The sequence below is a fragment of the Oreochromis niloticus genome, linkage group LG23 (assembly GCF_001858045.2).
Source record: "Oreochromis niloticus isolate F11D_XX linkage group LG23, O_niloticus_UMD_NMBU, whole genome shotgun sequence".
Classification (NCBI taxonomy): domain Eukaryota; kingdom Metazoa; phylum Chordata; class Actinopteri; order Cichliformes; family Cichlidae; genus Oreochromis; species Oreochromis niloticus.
The window spans coordinates 16,517,581-16,540,800 of NC_031986.2; the positions used below are offsets into that span (position 1 = coordinate 16,517,581).

Below are 23,220 nucleotides of genomic sequence, written 5' to 3' on the forward strand. Positions count from 1 at the left end.
GCCACGAGATCGCGCCATTTACTCAAGATTATAACAGCTTTTCTCGTTAATTAATTAATTACAGTTAATTTAACTTGAATTTATTTCCCCTTCTGTCAAACCTAAAAAAACAAAAATATATTTCAATCCCCTTAAACCAAAATAGTGAATGATTAAATGAACAAACTCTGAAGCCTTTTTTTTCTCTTCCCCCCTCCCTGTTGCTTTGTAGAGATTAGTGTCATCACATCTGTAAATTTGCTCCGCGGGTCTGTCAGAGACAAGCTCAGCAGACTGTGCTTGGAGAAGATACTATTTCTAACAGTTTGCTTCACATGTTGAATCTGATCGAGCCGCTATTTATATTTGAACCATTTCTGTGGAACTGATTCCAGCTGATTATCCTCAGCCAGGTGAATAAGGATTACAGGAAATATTTCCTGTGTATAATATCTGTGATTTTTTTTGTAATCTCTCAAGTGTTTATGAGTAATGTGTGTCCTGCTGTTATGTCTGTGCTAACATGTGCACAGCCTTTCTCTCTTTATAAAGAAAAAACGTGTCCTCATAAACTAATGTTTTGCGCCAGAACAAAGCCCTGTCGGGTTTTAATGAAGACTGAAGGTGTGGATATCTAGGTGGCAGTGCTTATTGCGTGTTAGCAATCTGGAGCGATCTGGAGGTGGTGTTGTCTGTTTGTTTACGTTCATACTCTTCTTACAGCCCACACTGCAAAAACCGCAATGATATTTTCTGTCTCTCGCCGAGGCCCGGATGATTGCCAGCCTATAGGATGGCGGGTCTTGGAGGAAAACTGTTGTTACCTGGAGAGGTTATCACACTGTGAAGTGTGGCGGAGTTTTGGCATAGCTGGCCCTGGCCTTGGACCGTGTGTTTTATCCCTTTGGGGCACTGAATTATTTTATCCCTCCATTTTTATATGCCTATTGTAGCAGCGATTCTTTCCCGTTCTTGACTAATAAATTGTGTTTTAGAACTTGACAAGTTCCCATCTGTTACTAAGTATTTATTGGCACCTTATTTGAATTTTTCAGGATGGAAGGAGTCGTAATTTTATGTTATGCTGTTTAATCATAAAGTTGTTCGTTACGATCGAATTCTAAAGCGATATAAAAATTTGGAATCCGTAGTTGATTTATGGGAAAACTTTGAAAATTCAGAATTCGTAACATTTAATAAATAAATATAGATATGTTAACAGGTATAATATTCCTTTAAAAAAACTTTTGTAATGGATACAGATTATTTCCTGGTTGCTAGACTTCGGCTTGAAGTTTTAATTAATTAAACTTTTAAATAACTTATTTATCGATTGAAAATGAAATGACAGCAATATTAATTCTTTTTTGAAATATTTTTTTTTATTAAATATTAAATTCACAAAAGGCTTTTCTTATGCATGTTTTCCGTGGCTACTTCAAAAAATACGCATTAACTCATCAGCAGGAATTTATATAAACTAAGTGATAGCAGCTTAACCTCCTAAGACCTCTCTTTGCTATTTGGGTTGATTGGGACCTGATGAATGTAAAAACAAATAATTACTAATATATATATATATATATATATATATATATATATATATATATATATATATATATATATATATATATATATATATATATATATATATATATATATATATATATATATATATATATATATATATATATATATATACATACATACATACATACATACATACATACATACACACACACACACACACACACACACACACACACACACACACTTTTTTTTTTTACCTGATTTTTGGTTCTGAGAAAAATGAGATCCACACAAGAGGACATTTGATAGAACACTGGCGGTATAATGTCCTAGATATCAGGCCCTTGTACTTGGTCTATTTCAGTGTTTGCTATTATCCATATACACACACAATAACAGCCCCTCTTGCTCAGTTGCTGGCGTTTACTCTTGCTCAGATCTCCTCTCTGTGTGCTGACATACACCTGTGGCCCTCCTCTCAGTGTGTTGTTCGCGCTCACAACATTTCTGCTCCATGCGCATTGAACTCTCTACACAGTTATAAGTGTGCCACAAAACCAACCAATCACAGACTTGGATGCGTCTTGAATTCTGATTTGCTGTTACGGTCCCCAATCAGCTCGCTAGCTACTGCATTCCGGAAGTACGGTCTAGAATGTAGCTAAGTCCAGTTGAGTGGTTTGGTTTAAACTAAAACCAGTAATGATCTTAAAAATGATATATTTTAAAATAAAATAATGAAACATAATAACCGAAATGGATTTAGCTATTTTCAAAATACTATTACAACATGTCAGTACTGATGACCAAAAAAGGCAAACTAGTCTGATTTAAATCAAACCTTTGACTGCAATTTGACAACAGAAAGAGATCGTCAGTCTGCGCAAGTATTTGGATGTCAGGAGACATCAGTCCTCGATCTTTCCAATCTGGAGGCAACTTGTACGAGTCTCCGGTTTCACGCAAAACTAGTTCTGGTAATCTAGACTAAACTGAGCAAGGAATTTCTGACTAAATCCGCGAAGCACGAGTGATAGTGTGTGTGTGAGAGAGAGTGACTCAGACCTGCTGCAGGGGAAATAACAGAAAAAGAACTGACATGACGGAGTCTCTGTAGGCGTGATGTCCAATAATGGGCCCCAGCTGACTGAAATATTCCAGTATTAAGAGTGCAAGCGAAAAAAAAAATGCAAGTCAGTCAGTCAGCTGACTTTAAGTGGCCACTTGTGGCCAGCATTACAAGAAAACAAAATCGATACAAATTCAGCCACATGACACAGTTATAAATTCATTTCTCGGATCAGTCACGGTCTGACGGAAAATGTTTTGTGTTCTTATTCATCCCCCGGATATTCCATCTGTCATGGGACGAGAGGAGGGCTGCACCCTGCTCTTCATTATTTTAGTTTGTTATAATTTCTATTCCTATTCTGATCGAATTGGGCTTCAGTGTTTGTTTACGGCTCAAATACTAATAAGATGAATAAGTTATCTTAACTGACTTTTTTTTTCTCGCGGAAACGAGTTTACATATTTTTTTAAGTTCTGGGAAATTCGATTTTACAGTGACGGTAAGTCAAAATTATGTTATTCAGTTTTAATATTTCCATAAATAGACACAGATCACTTTTTGCCTTTTATTATTTTGTAAATTATGTTTCATTAGTACATTTCATTTTGTGGGGGGGGGGCAGCACAAAAGCAGAGAAAGAGGGGGATGGAGAGGGTTTATGGAGTGGCACAATGATTTTCCAGTGTCTCTGTTGAATAATGCTACTTTAACTACTTGATCATTTGATAGACTGCACCCATTTACAATAATTATTTTAGCTTATTTAACTGGAAAATTCTAGTCAACATGACTGAGCTTTTACCTCACATTTCATAACTAAAGGGTCTACCCCCAAATCGGCATATTACATTGAAATCTGTGAATATGATTTCGGAATTGTTCTTAGACACTAAAATAGGTCATACAGCTAAATGAATTCCTTTTAAAGATAACATTGTAAGACAATGTTGTAATTGCAGTTGCAAGGCATTGTATGCATGACATAATTTGGACTTGACTGTCAACATGATCAATACTTTTTTTTTGTTAATGAACCCCTAATGATAATGTTCACTACTGACTGAATTATTTTCATCAGTCTCTCCTCTGGATAAATAAACTTTCTGATATGGTTAAAAAAAGAAGAAGAAGATGAGTCAATACTGCACGTGGGCAAAAAAAAAAAAAAAACCCCAACAACAAAAACCCACTACGTGGAACCCCCCCACCCTCACCTGAAAAACACTTTAATTTATTTTGTTTCTACACAGGCTGAGAAACAGCTCGTGTTGGTCTCTTTACAGCATGGCCAATAGTGCGATCATATATTTATTTTCTCTTCTAATGTTCTGTTCTAAAGGTAAGCTCTGTTCAGTATTCTCCGTTTTGTTTTTAACGTTTTTCTCTGAAGTGATGAAGGTATTCTATTTACATATGAACTGGAGGGAGAGACAGAACTATGCAATATTATTATATCTGCTAGTAACCATTAACATCTTCATCAATCAGAAGATTCTTGGTACAGTATGAGTATTGTATATCTTGTAAAATAAAAATGTTTAATTGAGTCATGCTTTTTATGTTAGATAACAACATCTGACACTGTCCATTTTCATACTACAACTAAGAATTGAAATATAAAATGACGAATGAGGCATCAAAGTCTTTTGAGACAAAGTACATTTAGACCAAACATTTACTGTACGTGTTGTTCTTTTTTCTGAATGACAGAAAAAGGATAAAGTGACTCTATCACTTCCATAATCTGGACTCTAATGGTTTACTGTTTTTGAGAAAATTGTCAAACATTTTTTAAGAAAGATATTTTAGCGATTATGAAAAACTGTACAGTAAGATGCCAACAGGTTTGATCACTGATAAGCAGACACACACTCGAAGGTCAAGTCTCACATGTCTATGTTTTGTGCAGCTCTAGCAGCAGTGATCCAAACACAGCAGACTGTGCTGGCAGCAGTGGGAGAAGATGCTGAATTCAGCTGTCAGCTCTTGGAGACTAAAGACGTCCTTCAGGTCACATGGCAGAAAATCTCAGCTGGTGGAGAGACAAATGTTGCCACCTACAACAAGTACTTTGGTCAGAGAGTGAATGATATCTTTGCAGATAAAGTTGAGTTTAAACATACTGGACTACAGAACTGCTCCATAGTCATCAGGAATGTGACGGAGCAGGATGAAGGATGCTACCGCTGTCTGTTTAACACTTATCCTGAAGGTGCCTTCACTGGTAGAACCTGCCTTGATGTCTATGGTGAGAACTTTTACCTTATTCCAACAGATTCAAGTTTTATTGTCATGTACAGATAAACAGTGTAGCCACATTTACCTATAATGAAATTCTTTGGCTCATGCTCCTCAGCTTTACATGAGTGTGCAGTTAAATTAAGAAGAAAATAACAGAAAATAGAAGTAATAATAATGATAGAGAGGGAAAAAAAGAGAAAAGTATTAAATATTTAGAGAATTTAAGAAAAGTTGGTATTTACAGTTTGTGCAAAACTTGTGCAATGAGCATTTAAGTGGCATTAGTTGAAATGACAGTGTGTAGAGTCCTGTAATTGTAGTGAGTGTGTAATGGTGTGTATATGTAACCGCCAAGACTGGTGGATCTAAATCTTCACCACAAAGTCCGTTCGCATCCAAGAAGAAGGGGAGTGAGTGGGTCCGTGCTCAGGGCACAGAGTCTTTTTCCGTGGAAAAAGACAAAACCAGAATTACAAATACCATTTTAAAATACCCCTATACAATAAAAAGAACGTTCTCAATACACTACAAACCCTGCCGGCAGAAATAAATATACACTGTCCAAAAAATGCTACAATATCACCCATACACTAAAATTCCCCCCACAGTCCCGCAATCCCACAGTCCAGCCACGCTCGGGCAAATGGTCCTTTCCTGAAAGAAACAGGAGAGGAATTCCTCATCCGGGATGGAAATCACGCCAGCCAGAAGACCAATGAGGAGGCTCCTGTCGCAGACCGGTCTCCTCCTGATGGCGCGTCACCTCACAGTCCAGCCACACTCCACACCTGAACACGGCCTCCCTCGTAGCAAACACGGGCCAGCAGTGTTTTCGGCACAACCGCTGCAACCCTCCCCCAGCAAAGCTGCAACTAGCGCAAAACAGTGGGAAAGCGATACTCACAGATGCAGGCAGAGGCACACCCCTGCCCTGCTGTGGAGCTCCACGCTTCGCCTCCCACTGTCGCTATTCCTGCCATTGGGACTATATTGCCGTGTTCCGCTGGCCGGTCCGTCGCTGAATGACCCGTGGCACCCCCCAGTCAGGCAGCAGGTCTTTCGTTATGCTGGCTTACACGCATTTCTTTTCCTCCAGCTCACTTTGTCTCATTCCCCCTTGTCTCTGCGCTCACCATCCCCTTTAACAGGTCAGTTTGGCGGCTGATAGGCCGTTCAGGGAACGCCCCCACCTCCACAGGTGCCTACTATTATCGGCCTAGTCCACGGTGGATTAAAAGAATATTGTGCAACCACACTAAAATATACAATATAAATATCAGGAAACCATGCAATATCAATATCAAAATTGTCAAGAGATGTATTCTAAAAGACACTTCTACAGCTGAGAGTCAGAGAAACACACACGCTGCAGTTTTTACTTGCAAGGGCGATCACAGAGCGCTCACACGAGAGTGGGGGCCCTGTGATTCGTGCTCTAGTCTTGCTCTTGTCGTTATTTATATACAAGGGTAATACAACAGTGAATACGTTTGTTCATATCAGAGGAATGTTGTGCGTGTGTGTGTGTGTGAGCGGGGAAGCGGCTCCTCCTCCTGGTAGGGAGTGAAACTGCTTGTTCAGCTCTTATTATCGCTGTGGGAAAAAACTGATAAAAGAGAACAGAACAAGTCTTGTAGTGAACAACAGTCTAAGTCATCAAAAGGTCATCATGCAGTATTCTATCATATGCAAACTTATATCATTAAAAGTTTATACTGACTACTAAGTATAATTCTCCATTGACAAAATACAAACATGAAATATAAATATCAAAATAAAACCATGCAAATAAAATCAATACTCTATGTACCAATACACAGTATAATCCAAAAAAACATAAAACACAAAAGCAAAAATTTCCACTGTGTGACATCCCCCATGTTTTACCTCTGAGAGTCCCTGTCACATTATTCAAGCGATCTGTACCGGGTGGGTGGCTGGCCAAAATTATGCCTTGTCGAGCGCCGCAGCTCTGACAGCTCTTCAGGCTGCAGGGCTGGAGCGTTGGGCATGAAACCATAGAATGGGGGCTCAATTACCATCTCTTCCTAAGGGCTGACTCCCTCCACCTCTGGGTGGTGGTCTTCGACAGGGGTAATGCACAACTTTAGTACATTCCGATGGAGGACCTTCTCCCCCTCCCCTTTCTCCAGATGCACCTTATACACTACACCTGTATTGCCAACCTCTTCCCTTACAACATACGGCTCAGACCTCCAACCTGGGTGCAACTTGCCTTGTCCTTGCCTATTCCTGTCCCTTATCCAAACCCTCTCGCCTGGCACCAATGGCAGGGCCCGCGCACTTCGGACATAAACCCTCTTGTTTTGGGTGGCTGCTGCCATCATGTTCTTCCTAGCTATCTCATAGGCAAAGGACAATCTTTGGTGATGGTCCCTAACCCACCCTCCCAGGTCATGGCATAGGGATTCCTGCTCAACACCTAGGTTTAAATCCACTGGCTGTCTGAACATGCCGCCCAAACATCAGGTACGACAGTGCATACCCTATGGCACTATGGACAGTGTTATTGTATGCTTGTAAAAGCTCTGGGAGATATTCTGGCCACCTCTGTTGTCTCTCTGCCTTGAGGGATCGAAGCATATGCAGCAGTGTCTGGTTCATCCTCTCAACCCCACCATTTGGGGTAAGGGGTGGTCTTACTTTTTGTAATGCCGTAGCACTTACATAACTGGTACATCAGAGTGGACTCGAAACTAGCACCTCTATCTGAATGTAGCCTGGCCGGGCCACCAAAAGTTGGAATCACATGAGCTCATAAAGCATGCACTACAGTCTGAGCCGTTTGGAACTACCCAGGCGTACGGTGTGAAAAGATCAGTCATCACCAGTATATTCTGATACCTGTCTGTGGGCCTCCCCAGTGTAAGGAAGTCCAGGGCCACAACCTTAAGGGAATACGACACCATAATGGGATGCAAAGGTGCTCTAGGCCTATCTCTATCTCTATCTCTATCTCGCAGGCTACACGGAGCACAACCTAGCTGGAATTTACGCACCTCATCTTCCATGCTGGGCCAATAAAAGAAGTGGTGTATCCTGAACAGTGTCTTTTCCAACCCTGCATGGGCCGCTGCCTCATGACACTTCTTCCACACCTCCTTGTGTCTTTCTGCAGGACATAGGATTTGAAGGTAAGTTTCATTAGTGTTAGGGTCCCTTACCTCTCTGCACAGCGTACCCTCCCGGAACTGCAGCCTTTTCCATTGATGTAATAACTTCTGTACTGGGCTAGGCAGAGATTTCCTCATTGGTGCATCAGGGAGGGTTCCGTGTCTCTTCCAGTCATTTATCTGAAGCAACAGCCCCTGTGGATCACTTGGTGGAGCACTTGTGGTGTTTATGTAGGCTGTTTGACAGTCTGTTGGGAACCTAGAGAGCATCACCATTAGCAGTCTCTTTTGCAGCCCTGTACTTAACCTCGAAGTCAAAGAACGCCAGCGTTGCTCTGTTGCCTCCAGTCTAGCATTCTGTAAGTGGGCAATGGGACTGTTGTCGGTATACACAACAAACTTGGCACCTGTCAAGTAGTCCTTGAACTTCTCAGTAATTGCCCATTTTAGGGCTAAAAGTTCCAGTTTGAAGGAACTATAGTTTTTGTCGTTTCACTTGGTGGGTTGTAAGCTCCTGCTGGCATATGCAATCACCCTTTCCTTGCCATCCTGCACCTGAGCTAACATGGCACCTAAGCCTTGATTGCTGGCATCACTATAAAGTACAAATGGGTTCACGAAATCTGCATAGGCCAGAATAGGGGGCTCAGTAAGAGCACGTTTCAAACCGTCAAAGGCTTCCTGGCATTCAGCAGACCACTGGACCTGCATGCTCGCCCTGCTAGAAATTCCAACTAGCAAAGCATTTAAAGGTCAAGCCAACCTAGCAAACCCTGGGACGAATCGCCTGTAATAACCACCCAGGCCAAGGAAGGCTCTGACCTGACGGGTGGTAGAGGGAACAGGCCAGTTCTGGACAGCTTGGATTTTCTCAGGGTCCGGTCTTACTCCTTGTTGGTCGACGAGATGTCCAGGGAACTTCACCTGATGGTGAAACAGCGTCATCAGGTAATGCTTCAACTAGTGCAAAGCGTTCTGTCCCACCCTTACCTCTGCATGTCCGACCCCAGACCATAACTTCACAGTTCAGGGGCACCCGGACTCCTCTGCGGCTAGCAGGTCGAACATAGCCCAGGAAGCCATCAGTCTTGGTGGTAGCCATCTGTTGACAGACAGCAAACGCCTCTTTCCATGCTCTGCGGAACTTTAGCCTTTGAGGGTGAAAAGCAGACTTGCCTTTGGTAAAAACATAATTCCAGCATGCACTAATAACATTCAATAATTAAAAGGTGTGTGGAACAGTCATTTCTCACAACCACTACCCTTTTTTCTGGTACCCTCACCCCTTCCACCTCAAAATCCATAACAGCATAGCCTGAGTATGGTATCTCAAGCCCATTTGCATCCTTTAAGGCGAACAACAGGGGTGTGTCAGTTTTGTTCACTTCGGGGAAATGGAGATCCATCACCTGCTGCTGCACCAACGTAACCTGAGAGCCTGTGTCCAATAATCCAGTCATCTTAACTCCTCCCATACACACCTCAATAAGTGGACATTCTCCCACAAAAGCTGTACTGGCCCCCTGATTGTTTAACATGTCCATTGTCCCCACCGCCTGGGCCTCAGCAGTGGGGTTTATTAGTTTAAAGGTGGTTGCTAGTCTAGTGTGCTTTGACAGAACCTAGCAATATGCCCAGCTTGTTTGCAATGATGGCAAATGGGTTCTCCCTCTCGGGTCCAGTTGTTAGCATACCCCGAACACTTTGGCTTAAACCTTGGTTTATTAAAAGCTGAGCTGGCTGGGCTTTGCTGTGGCAGGAGAGGTTTAATTTCATTAACAACATCTTTGACAAGACCTCTCATTTGACTTCTGACATCCTCCATAATTTCTTTTTTAAATGTCTCTTTCCAATCTCTTTCACATGGTGGCTTAACACACCTGGACTCGCCCACTGCCAAGCACGTGGTTTGCAATCCCTGGTGTCCCAACTGTTCCTCCTCCAAAAGCAACGCCTCCCGATGCACTGTTGCAAAATCCCTCTTCTGGATGGTGATGCACGTAGGCTCACGGAGTTTGTGACAACGGGCCCACCCGCGGGCCCAACAGCATCTGTCCCTGTAGGCTCTTTTCAGTAGGTGCATGATTAGGATTGTGCTGCTGTAGCCTGCAATACAACTCCCTCAGCCTTAAGGTGAAAGACTTTACCGACTCATTTGCATTCAATAAACCTTGTATTTGCTCTTTCCAGTCTCTATACAAAACATCTGCTTCCGGAGCCTTGCGGACCCTTATATTTTGGTACCCAAGGGGCTGTGTGACATCAGTTCAAAAGCCTCATGGCTTGTGGGTAAAAACTGTCTCTGTGTCTGGTAGTGCACATCTGGATGCTCCTGAACCGCCTGCCAGATGGCAGGAGTGTGAAAAATCTGTGGCTGGGGTGGCTGGGATCAGAGAGGATCCGCTGCGTCTTCCTCATGCAGCGCTGTCTATAGAGATCCTGCATGGCTGGCAGTTCAGTCCTAGTGATGCGCTGTGCTGATCTCACCACCCTCTGCAGAGCTTTGCGGTCCAGAGCATTACAGCTGCCGTACCAGGTGGTGATGCAGCCAGTCAGAATACTTTCAATGGTGCATCTGTAGAAGTTTGTAAGTATTCTGGGGTTCATGCCGAATCTTCTCAGGCGCCACAGAAAGAAGAGCCGCTGTCTTGCTGCTTTTGTGATAACACCAACATGGTGTGACCAACTCAGATCCTCGCTGATGTTGATTCCCAGGAATCTGAAGCAGCTGACTCTCTCCACCTCGGCTCCTTCGATGTGGATGGGGGTGTGGGCTCCTCTCTGCAGTCTCCTGTAATCCACGATGAGCTCCATGGTTTTGCTAATGTTAAGCAGCAGGTTGTTGTCGCGGCACCATGATGTCAGGGCTCTCTCCTCTGCCCTGTATGCTGTCTCATCTCCATCAGAAATGCAGCCGATGATGGTGGTGTCATCTGCAAATTTGATGATGGTGTTGGAGCTGTGTTGCTGGACAGTCGTGGGTGAACAGGGTGTACAGCAGGGGGCTGAGCACACATCCCTGGGGGGCACCTGTGCTGAGTGTGAGTGTGGATGAGGTGATGCTGCCAATCTGAACCACCTGAGGTCTGTCTGTCAGGAACTCCAGGATCCAGCTGCAGGGACGAGTTGATGTTCAGGTCACGGAGTTTCATGACAAGTCTGGATGGTATGATGGTGTTGAAGGCAGAGCTATAGTCTATGAACAGCATCCACACATATGTGTTTTTCTGGTCCAGGTGAGAGAGGGCAGCCTGAAGTGCAACTGCTTTTGCGTCGTCTGTAGATCTGTAGGCCTGTAGGCAAACTGGAGCGGATCAAGTGAAGCAGGGAGTGAAGATGTGATGTGAGCTTTGACTATGTGCTCAAAGCACTTCATGGTAATGGGAGTGAGTGCTACTGGGTGATAGTCATTTAGGCAGCTCACATTAGTTTTCTTAGGGACAAGGATGATGGTGGTCCTCTTAAAAAAATTTGGGACAGCAAACTGCAGCAGGGAAAGGTTAAAAAATGTCTGTGAAGACATCTGCCAGCTCATGGGCACATGCTTTGAAAACACAACCACAATGCTGTCTACTTTCCTGAAGTATTTACACACGACTGCCTGAGATATCTGAAGAGGGCAACTGTCCTCTTCCGGCCAAAGCTCCTGAGATATATGTTTATCAAAGTGTGCATAGAAGATGTTTAGCTCATCCGGTAGAGAAGCAGTTACCTCCCTCACTCTGCCGCTGTTTCCTTTGTAGTCTTTGATGGTCTTCAGACCACTCCACATGTTCTTGGTGTTGGAGTTGCTGTAGCAGAGTTCCACCTTTTCTTTGTACTGTCCCTTGGCCATCTTTATTGCTTTCCTGAGTGCATACCGGGATGTTTTGTATTCACCTGGGTCTCCAGATTTAAAGGCTGCAGTCTGCGCTCTGAGTGCTGCACGGACCCCTCTGTTAATCCACGGCTTCCAGTTGGGGTAGGTTTGTACAATAGCCCACGGCACAACATCATTGATGCATTTGTGAATAAAGTCTGTTACATACTCGGCATAATTGTTGATGTTGTTGTCAGCGGCAGTCCGGAAGACTTCCGAGTCTGTGATGCTGAAGCAGATCAGAATCAATCAAATGAAAATACTGTAAAATGTGTCAGAAGCTGCTTTCTTCTTGACAACATAGTCCTTGTAATATTTCCTGATCCTTCACAGAGCTTCATGAACCTGTTGTTGATGTCAGAGAGTCAAACTCTACTGAAGAGTGGGTTGTTTCCTGTTCAGCCACTGGTCGACCTGCTCCCACTGTAACACTCAGTGTCTCACAACAAGACCTCAACTTCTCACAGTACAACACTGTCAGTGTGTCCAACACCAACGCTACATTCACTGTCACCACTACAGCTGTGCTCTCAGGTTCACGTAAACACAGCACACAGGTGGGATGTGCAGCACGAGTGCTCTCTGCTCCTCACAGAGAGGTGATGGTGATGATTCCTGATGATGGTGGTGATGATGATGATGGTGATGATGATGGTGAGGAAATATTTTAAAGTCGCCCATTTATAATTCATAATTACTTTAACCTCCTAGGACCTGGCATCCACATATGTGGACATCACATTTTGGGTTGTCTAGACCAAAATACTACATTTTGCTCTACAAGGGCCTGATATCCACTTCTATTGAAATTTTAAACAAATATCCTCATATGTGGATCTCATTTTTCTCAGGAACAAAAATTAGGTTAAAAAAATCTGGTAATTCTTTGTTTTTATATTCATCAGGTGCCAATCAGCCCAAATGTCAAAGAGAAATTAAAAATGCATGCCATTGAAGAGTTCGGGCTCTTAGGAGATTAAGATCGTAATGTTTGTTTCTTTTTCCAGGTGTAGATGAGAACTCTGGATCTAAACACAGAAATTTAGGTGAGTTAACATTTGTATGTTTTGAGGAAAGTTTTCCTTTTCTGGCTGTTATTTTATAGATGTTTAAATTAATTTTTCCTTCTTTACTCTATTTTTCTCAAAAGCAATCAGGATTTTAGTCATTCTGTCCTCTGTGTTGCTGGTTGCCTTTAGTTGTGTTTCTGCAGTCATCTTTGTCCATCATAGAAAGAAATCTCAGCACAGGTAATCTTGTTAAACGGTCTCCATTTTAATATTTTCTCCTGAAAAATGTTTTTGCAGGTCTGACTGTTTTTAAATTTTTCAGGCTTTCACATGGGAATTTCAAGATTAATGAGACACCTGAAACTAATGCCAGAGACAGTCAGGAGTAAGTCATTCTTTATCCTGTTTTTCTGCACTGTTAATCTTTCTTCAGCACCTTTTTTATTTTCATATTTCATTTCTTCTAATATGTCTCCATAGTTCCCTTTCACTTTACTTTCAGGACTAATCTAGCACTAACCACAAACATTTAAACATTTTGCTCACTCTCCTCTGTCTATCACTCAGAGTATTTAATCAAAATGGTTTTATTAGTGAAACAATTTTTTATTTTCATTTCAAGGACTGAAGCATCTTTACTCACAGCAGAGGGCAGTGAGGTCAGACACGAAGGAAAGTCTGAGAGAAAACACTAAAACAACAACCTGATGTTCTCATCAGAAGCAGCAACAAGACGGCATTTTGAGCAGTGCTGAACAAATGTATTGTTGATGATGTGACTGGAAATTTAAAAAAAATCTTTCTGTTGTGAACCACTGATGCTTTTTATTAGTCCCTTTTTTCATCTAGGTAAAATATCTCATTGAGATTAAAAATTTCATTTCGAAGAGAGACCTGGCATCATGGCAACAAAAGTCAAAATACATGTACCACAACTACATAACATTTAAATCAAATACAATATCCCGTACGAACATGTGAAAAATATACAATAATAGATCAATTAAGAGCAACATTAAAAACAATCACATTGAAAAAAAAGAGTTATTCTCTCATTCCTTTAAAATGGACTTAAACACCCCCAAGGTAAGCAATTCTGATAATTTCAGTTCCTTCTGCAGATTATTCCAGGAAGCAGGGGCAGCATATTTAAAAGCCTTTTCCCCTAATTCTGTTCTGATTTTTGGGACAATCAATTGTATGATATTGTGAGAACAAAGGATACAAAGAACAATGATATACACAATTTCCATAGCCAGTAATAAAACATAAAGCACATTGGTAGACAATATCCAACCTCTTTAGGTAGTGGGCAGGTGCATTCATAAAAAGCAGTTCACCGTAATCCAAAAAAGGTAAAAAAGTTGCATGAATCAAGTGTTTTCTCACTTGGAGGGAGAAACAGGATTGATTTCTAAAAAAGTAATTTAGTTTTAGTTTCTAAAACTTTTAGTTTCTAGAACTTTTGCTAGAACACAAAATTTAGATATGGGCCTGTAGTTGTTAAGATCTGATGGATCACCTCCTTTCAGCAAAGGAAGAACACAGGCAAATTTCCATATTACAAGGATCTTACTGTTCGAGAGGCTAAGATTAAAAATGTAAGTTAGTGGTTCTGCTATAAAATCTGCAGCCAACTTAAGAAAATAGGGATCAAGTTGATCTGGTCCTGCAGATTTATTTAATTCCAACAGATTTAAGGCCCTGTGGACCTCAAAAAGATTTAGAGGAGTAAAACTGAAGGGTTGGACCACAGATTCAGTTTGAGTGGTTGCAGAGAGAGCCTCCTGTTGATTAAGTTGTTTTAAATTAACTTGTGTCAAATTTCAGTTTAGGTGCAGATGTGATGCAGCAGGTGTAGTTCAACATCAGCGTCTGATGGCTGAAATAGTTTAGGATCATCAACCTGCAGCTGACTTGCAAATAAATGTGACCAACAGCTGAACACAGAGAGACCTCTAAGAAACAACGCATCTAATTCAAGCATTGGTGGTCAAACTCTGATGGCCCAGCACAGCAGAACGCAATGACAGCTGTGATAGGGATTAGAGCAGGATGCCCTGAAGTCTAGATGCTGATGGTGGAGATGGAGGCTTGAATGGAGCCTGAGTAATAAGTGAAAGGTGGTGATGGGAAGGAAATGGGTTATATGAAGGTATCTCCAAGGAAGAATCACAGATGCACAGTGAGATTTAAAGTATGTGGAGTGAAGGCTGATTGGCTTAAAGAAGGAGAGCAGAATGCTGATTGGATTAGACCCATGATGTCACAACCAGCTTGACAGCGTGGGAAAGTGGAAGTGATGTAAAGCTTAGATTACCAAACACCTGGGAAACAGACAGATGCATAACTACAGATCTTGCTTATTGAACTTGTGCATAAACCTTATGATGGGTGGCTGTAGCTCGGGAGGTAGAGCAGGTTACCCTACTGATTGAAGGTTGGTTATTTGATCCCTGGCTCCTCTAATCTGCATGTCAAGTATCCTGGGGCAAGATACTATCCCCAAGTAAGTATCTTGGGGTTGCATCCATCAGAGTGTGAATGTAGTCAGAAAGCACTCAGTTTAGAGAAAGTGAATGTGGCATGTTGTATAGAGCGCTTTGAGTACGCTGGGAAAGTAGAAAAGCGCTATGTAAGAATCAGCCATTTACCAGGATGGTCACATGAAAACCATTTAATGATCTTAGTGTTGTTAGTGTGTGTGTGTGTGTGTGTGTGTGTGTGTGTGTGTGTGTGTGTGTGTGAGAGAGAGAGAGAGAGAGAAAGAGAGAGAGAGAGAGAGAGAGAGAGAGAGTTGCACAGCTGTACATTAAAGTTCTGTTCTATAATGTGGACTTGTGATGCCACTCCCTGAAGTCAAATGTTATTATGTTCTGTTTTTAAAGTATTAGACAAATGTTGGAGGAATTGACAGGGTTAAATCTTGGACTTTTTTAAAGATAATAGCTAATATCTTTTTATATTTCTATAATCAAATGCCTCATTCCAGGAGGGATGCTTGCTCTAATTTTGACCTTACACAAAGAATAAATCTGTTCAATCATTAATTATTTTTTGGGAAATGTTTGTTTCTTTATTGTGTGGATTAATATTTTTAATGTTTGAAGAATTATGCAACTGTATTAAAATATGTAATTATTTCATTAATATAATAATAATAATATAGTTCACATAATTTAGGGCAATGTTTACACAAGAAGGCATGTAACAGTCTGTTTATGCATCATTTAATAAGGACAGGAGGAACTGGAACATGAAGCAGATTTTTCTGACTTCAGACTTGAGCATCTAACACTAACATTATTTTCATAGAAACTAAATGATGGCAGATTAAACTGCAGTGGACACAAATGTAAATGTTGTTGTTCAGTCCTGTAAGGCAGTAGCAGGAATACTGAACTGATTATGTTGCTGGTTAAAGTGAGTCCTGTTTAACGAAGTAAACTTTAGAGGAAAACTGAGTTTGAAGCTGCTGAACGTTTCGTCTCCTTTAACATAGTGAAGGCAACATGTTACATCTACATTTTCATGCATTCCTGTTAAAAACTTATTTACTGAGGTTGTTATTTGTAATCTTGTCTCGAGGAACAGACGCCAAATGGAAAAAATGCAAATGGCACACTTTTCACTTCCATTTTTTTGTGGGGGTTCTGATTTCACACTTGATACTTAACTTTTTTTCACGGAAATCCTGAAAAAAAAGCAGAACGAAAACCATTAAGACAGAAGTAACTTCTTTTCATTCAGCTGTGGTTTTAAAACTCGCTGGTCATTGTGTTGCATGTCTACACGAATTTCTGTGTATTGCATGCATATATTTATTCAATACAAACATTTTACACCTTTTTATACCCACAGAGCTGTGGTGTTTATCTTAAACTTTGCAACTTTATAACAGCAATGACAGATTGTGTGCTTGGGCATCTACTTTTTTTGTGTGGAGTCCTTCCAACAGGTAGGAAACAGTAACCAGTGTTTCGGTGTGATGCTGATTACTTTTTTTCATATTAAAGTTTGACTTCATATCAGGATAAGTAATTCTCTCTAAAAAGAAATGAAATTATTTTGGTGTTTTAAATGAAAAATAAAACATGAAATATGCACTTTGTTTGTGCAGCTCTAACAGCAGTGATCCAAACACAGCAGACTGTGCTGGCAGCAGTGGGAGAAGATGCTGAATTCAGCTGTCAGCTCTTGGAGACTAAAGACGTCCTTCAGGTCACATGGCAGAAAATCTCACCTGATCTGGAGACAAATGTTGCCACTTACAGCAAGTACTTTGGTCAGAGAGTGCATGATGGCTTTAACGATAAAGTTGAGTTTAAATATACTGGACTGCAGAACTGCTCCATAGTCATCAGGAATGTCATTGAGCAGGATGAAGGATGCTATCGTTGTCTGTTTAACACTTATCCTGAAGGCTCCTTCACAGGTAGAACCTGCCTCCAAATCTATGGTAAGAACTTTTACCTTTTTCAAGCAGATTAGACTCAATCAAATGAAGATATTGTAAAATGTGTCAGAAGCTGGTTTCTTCTTGACAACGTAGTCCTTGCAATATTTCCTGATCCTTCACAGAGCTGCATGAACCTGTTGTTGATGTCAGAGAGTCAAACACTACTGAAGAGTGGGTTGTTTCCTGTTCAGCCACTGGTCGACCTGCTCCCACTGTAACACTCAGTGTCTCACAACAAGACTTCAACTTCTCACAGTACAACACTGTCAGTGTGTCCAACACCAACGCTACATTCACTGTCACCACTACAGCTGTGCTCTCAGGTTCACGTAAACACAGCACACAGGTGGGATGTGCAGCACGAGTGCTCTCTGCTCCTCACAGAGAGGTGATGGTGACGATTTCTGAGGTCCAGCAGGAGTATGCTGCTGCTACTGCTGATTATAATGGTGAGAAACTCTTTCAAAGTCACAGATTACTAGAGTGATAATGTCTGAGTCAATTTGGCTCTAATAACAGAGACTTCAGTAGGCCTTCATTTCCCTGTGATCCATGATTGGTGTATTAGCGTTGTCCATTTTAACAATTTTCCTGCTTTTCTCACAGATTCCACCTCAGCCATTGTGATAGCTACAATAGCAGGACTGACAGTCTTTTTGCTTTAGTAGCTGCTCTCATTGCACTCCTGCTTGAGGAAAAAGTGGTAACTTTTTTCTTTTGACTTAATATATGCCTTTGTATGTGGCTCTTCCTATTTAAAGAATTATATGAATTGACTCCAAGAGTCTCCACCCACACATATCCCATCTGTAAATGTCTGCAGCGCTGACTTTAAACTGTTTAAATCCACAGGCCTCTACAGTCACCGGATCTCAGTCCTTTAGAGCAGCTGTGGGATGTATTGAAACAGGAGATCATCATCCTGTGTGTGGAGCAGACAAATCTTCAGCAACTGTGTGATGCTATCACCTATCCTATCATTTGTGTGTGTATGCTAAATCCTCACATGATAAACTAATGGTGTTTTACCATTTTTCATTGTGTAGTCAGATGAAACCATTGGAATAGGTTTTTGAATTATGTAGGAAATTTATCTCAGAAGATGTGATCGGCAAACTGGTCCCCTCAAAAAGCAAAACGTCATCCAATGTAAAGTGTGTCTTTTCCTTTTAATTCATTAAGCAATAAAAAAAATCTGGTGATCACATAGCACCCCTCCTCTTCAGTCTTTCAGTGTGGATCTCATCAATTCCACTTCCTGTTTCTAAACATAATGACCACATAGAAAGCACAGCCTTGTACTTCTAGTCACATGAAAACCTTTTCAGTTTTTTTCTCTTCCTGTTAGTTCCATTTTTTGAGGTCAAACCCTCAAAACTTTAGTTAAACCTTCTTCAGTCTCTTATACCTGCTAAAAACCAAATAGTGTGACCTTTTCATAAACAGCCTGTGGTATAATTTAGGCTATATTTTATGGATGTGAATACATTAAAGCATTTTACACTTAAGTGCTGTGCTGCTGTCAGTGTTAATTTTCTTTTTATAATGTTCGTATTTCTGATATTTGTACTTTTTATACAGGATTTGTGTTTATCTGTGTCCCTGTCTTGATTTGAAAGTCACACTGTGAGTACAGCATAACTCAAATGTTATTGTTTTTGCACATTATCAATGGGCTTTTCAATCCTGCATGTTGTGTGAGATACTTCCTGGGTTCAGGATGCAGCAGTTGCTGTTCTTGCCTTTTATGTGAAGCTCCTCTTAGGGAAATATAGCCTGACAAAGTAGGACTATCATAATGATTTATTTTAATGCACAATAATTTCAGTGAATTAAAAAGCTGAACTATCATGTCACGGCGAGGTACGTCAGTGTGTTTTTTTGAACGGACCTAGAAGCAGACTTTGAAGAGGATTTGCAGGTTTTAACAAAAAGCGATCCTTTATTTGGATGATGGCACATGAAAAACATGGAACCTAGAAAAACTAAAAAAAACTAGGAAACACTTTGACTGTGACTATGGTGGAGATAACAGACGACCTGACAAAGCCATACAGAAAACAGAGCACTTAAATACACACAGGAGGTGATCAGGGGAAGTGAGAACAGATGGGGAAACAGCTGACTGACATGTGTTGCACACTTGGACAAATGACACTTCCAGGCGTGCATGAGTTCAGAATCGTCCTCTTTACTTGCTCATTTGCGACTGCAAATACAAAACACAAGCGCTTCAGTTAGCGTAGCTGCACTCTGCAGGCTATCTGTGCAGTAAAACACACAGGACAACTTTTCACATAACTACTGAACCTGTGTTAACAGAGCACTCATTTACTCAGTATTTTCCTACCAATGTTCATATTACAATATTCTGCACATTCGCATGCTCCTCCAACTAGTATTGTTGCGCATAGAGGCTGCCCTCTCGATCCCCTTATTAATCATTAGCGATGTGATATTCCGTTTAACACCAGTTCAGGTACATCATGTAAATCACAAACTCCGACATTAGCGTTGTGTTCCATTAATGACAGTACCTTACTCTAATACATTTCTCATACGTCAACATCATTCCTTTTATACATCACATCACTTGTGCTCACCTGCAAATACAAAACACAAGCGCTTCAGTTAGCGTAGCTGCACTCTGCAGGCTATCTGTGCAGTAAAACACACAGGACCCCAAAGCTGCCCGATTCAGTGCCTGCGTGAGCACCACCCGTGGGAATCATCATTGATCAGAATATCCTAGCTGGACTGCCAGTGAGCACAGTATGTGTCAGAAATAGTAATAAAGAACTGAATGCATAACATAACAATGATAAGAATGCATGAAATTATGGAGAGTGGGGGGGAATATCTATTACAATACTTCCATCTGTGTCCATCCATTACATGAGTCCCACACATGAACCTAATGACGGGAAAGGGGAAGTGAAACTACATACAATGAACAAAGAAGTAGCCTTGATCTGAATTTTAAAAATATATTTTTTTAAAAAAGCACTATGCTACTAAAAATTGCTTCTGCTCCTGAACCTCTGCAAACAGCACCTGCAAATCGGGGCTGTACGAAGTCACTTTCATCTTTACGGAGGACTGTAAGCTCTCGTCTGTGAGGCGTGCGCGGTGTTTGTTTTTAACATAGTTCATGGTGGAGAATAGCTGCTCACATACAACGTCACATACGTATCTGGATCCGAAGATCGGCAATCCACATATTAGGCATACTGGGAGGCTGCCCTCCCCAGAAGTAAATGCAAATTAATCTGCCCAGGCATCATTAAATGTTCTATTTTCTTCTGGTATTTTTCTTTTTTCACATTTCTCCATACTTGGCCTACCTGGGGTTGAAAGTCTCGATAAATGCACGATGGGTATACCGGCTTCCGCAAGTGTGACGCTTATTTTGAGTGACGAAAAATAATAAAATATAATTTTATTTTTATATTTCAAGATCGCAATAATCTTCCAATTTAGAATAAAATACACTTCAGTTAAATGTATAAGGACTAAAGAGCCGCATGCGGCTCCAGAACCGCAGGTTGCCGACCCCTGTTCTAGACTGTATGCTCCCAGGTCCCCCTTTGACTTTCCATGTTGCTTTGTCGCCCAGCATTACCACTCTTACTTGCTATTTTCCTGGTGTAAAGTGTTAATTAATCGGGGTGTTATTATCGCAGATGACCTCATTAAAGATAGATTTATTACACCTCAAACCACTTTTATTTAGTTGTTTTTTCTTCTTCAGAAAGATCAGAAGTGTCCTAAATTAAATCTGAATCTGTCATTACACAATACTGGCTTTAATAAATACCCAGTATTACAAGAAAACAAAAGCACATTTACTCACGTGTCACAGTTGCAGTCTAAATTCAATACTCGTATGATCTGATGGTAAAAGGAGCTTTGTGTTCTTCCACTCCATACTTCTCGGCTGTTACACAGATTTCAGGTTTACATGTTGCAGAATATGGCGTGGTGGAATAATTGAGAAAATCTGTTACTAAACATTGGATTGGTGTTTTGTGTGAGATGTGGACCACACCCATGCACAAACCTGCAAGGAGGAGAGGAGGATGGCAGCAAAAAGGAAGAACCTGGATATAAGAAAGTATTTTTCAAAGAAACCTGTAAGTCACTTAAAGCCAAGTTAACTCATAAAATGTGTCCGTCATAATAACGTTACAGGCTATGCTAGGCTTTGGCCCACATCAGTCTAAAATTATATGTAACCATGAATAACGTGTTTTGGAAACTAACTGCACAACAGGCAGCACTATTAGTTATCTCAGTCTCAGAGGAGCATTTCTAATTTTGATTGAAACTGTCAGAGAAAACAGCAGCCTCGAGCAAGCCAGGATATTAGTTTACAGAGGATGTTAAAATTATATGTCTAACGTTAAAATGTTGGTGACATAATAATTTCATCCTAATGGCACTGACATATTCATAGGGTTAAATTTTGAGACAAAATATCATGAGGTAATCTTGATTTTGCAAATATTCCACCTTGTAGCGCAGTTTGCACAAATTGTTTTAAAAATGCACTCACCCTACAAACATTACTGATGAGTCAAGATCTGCACAAAGTGACAGAAACACTGAAGCAGCTACACATTTTATTCTTATTGTCATGTATGTGCTATTTGTCAGGTGACAGAAGAACCAACACAAAGCTCAGAGAGCAATGGTGATACAAGATCACAGGTGAAATGTGATGATGACTTGGTGGTTCATGACTGTATTTGAAGCACATGTGTGACTGCATGTATTTGGAATGTCTCACTGTTATTTATCAGGTGACAGAGGCAGCTCTGCCATGTTGTAGCTCGGACAGAGGTGAAGAGGTAGGGTCACAGGTGACTGACTGATGTTTTGGTGCTATAGATTAACGAGAGGAGAAGGCATGTGTTTGACTCCTTCACATAGTGGACATTGAGTTGTTGTGTGGGGCACCAGTAGTCCATGTCTGTTGCTGTAACAGTAGTTCCTGTTTAGAATCAAAAATCCCAGCTCACTGATTTGATCGGGGCAATAGTGCCTAAAATGTTGCATAATTTTGCTGAGAGATCTTTTACTTTGTGGTAATCTTAGATGAGTAGTTTTATGGACAAAATCCACCAGGTCATTCAGTGTTCCCTTAGTGCTAATGTGTAATAGATGTTGGTGTACTATAACTGAAGTAATGTTGTGTCCTTAAGGTCATATTATTTTATTGTCATGACTGTATTTGAAGCTATTTTTATTTTTGTATGATACCTGATTTATATGGAATATGGCTGAAGTAAACTAAAGCCTAAAATACTTACTCAGTCATTTGTTTAATAGTAATTTAACATCATAAAATTCACATATAAAACTATGAATTGTAATTTTAAATGGTTTAAAAGCATGTAGAATAGCATATGTAGGCAAGTATATTTCTACTTTTTTTTATCAAGAAGCAAAGACAAAAGGGAAAAACAAAGAAACAGGGCAGAGCTCGGTGGTTGAATCATCTGTCCCCGCCAATGCCAAAACCAAATCTACGCCCTTGCTGTAGACCATTGTCAATCAATCTCGTGGCGTGTCTACTGTACAGTACAGAATGGGTTCAGCTTGTCAAACTTCGATCTCTAGCAGTGTGACTCTGAAGTGCTGTACTGTATGTTTTTAAGTTTTCTCCAATAAGCCCAAAAGTCGATGAAATGTTTTGCATTGTCAGAGGCCACTGCGGGTGCCTTTGGTTTTATTTTGTAATACTGGAGTTATTTTTCTACGAAGTTTTGAACTTTGAGAGTGTTTAAACAAGAGAGAAAAGTGTGGAAATGTTCGAGCCTGTCGGAGAAAAGTGTATAAAGTGTGCAGTGAGGGGTTTTACAGCCATAAAACATCTATAATAATTGTAAAAAAAAATTAAGTTAGCTACTTTCTATATTTCACCTATCGCGGGT

The 23,220-nt window shown here is 40.8% G+C and overlaps 3 protein-coding genes across 5 annotated transcripts in view; all 3 read left to right on the top strand.

Annotated features, from left to right (window-relative positions):
• nfkbiz (nuclear factor of kappa light polypeptide gene enhancer in B-cells inhibitor, zeta) overlaps nucleotides 1-23,220 on the top strand; it is a 692,084-nt gene that overhangs the window by 369,312 nt on the left and 299,552 nt on the right. The window lies entirely within an intron of this gene.
• LOC106096923 (OX-2 membrane glycoprotein) lies at nucleotides 3,844-8,437 on the top strand. The gene is made up of 3 exons (XM_019356575.2): nucleotides 3,844-3,920; nucleotides 4,491-4,829; nucleotides 7,807-8,437. The coding sequence occupies exons 1-3, from the start codon at nucleotides 3,866-3,868 to the stop codon at nucleotides 7,884-7,886; spliced, it is 474 nt and encodes a 157-aa protein (XP_019212120.1). The 5' UTR covers nucleotides 3,844-3,865; the 3' UTR covers nucleotides 7,887-8,437.
• On the top strand, nucleotides 16,388-19,140 carry LOC106096924 (OX-2 membrane glycoprotein). The gene is made up of 5 exons (XM_019356569.2): nucleotides 16,388-16,783; nucleotides 16,946-17,284; nucleotides 17,407-17,733; nucleotides 17,891-17,987; nucleotides 18,137-19,140. Exons 1-4 carry the CDS (start codon nucleotides 16,729-16,731, stop codon nucleotides 17,947-17,949), a joined length of 780 nt encoding a protein of 259 aa, XP_019212114.1. The 5' UTR covers nucleotides 16,388-16,728; the 3' UTR covers nucleotides 17,950-17,987; nucleotides 18,137-19,140.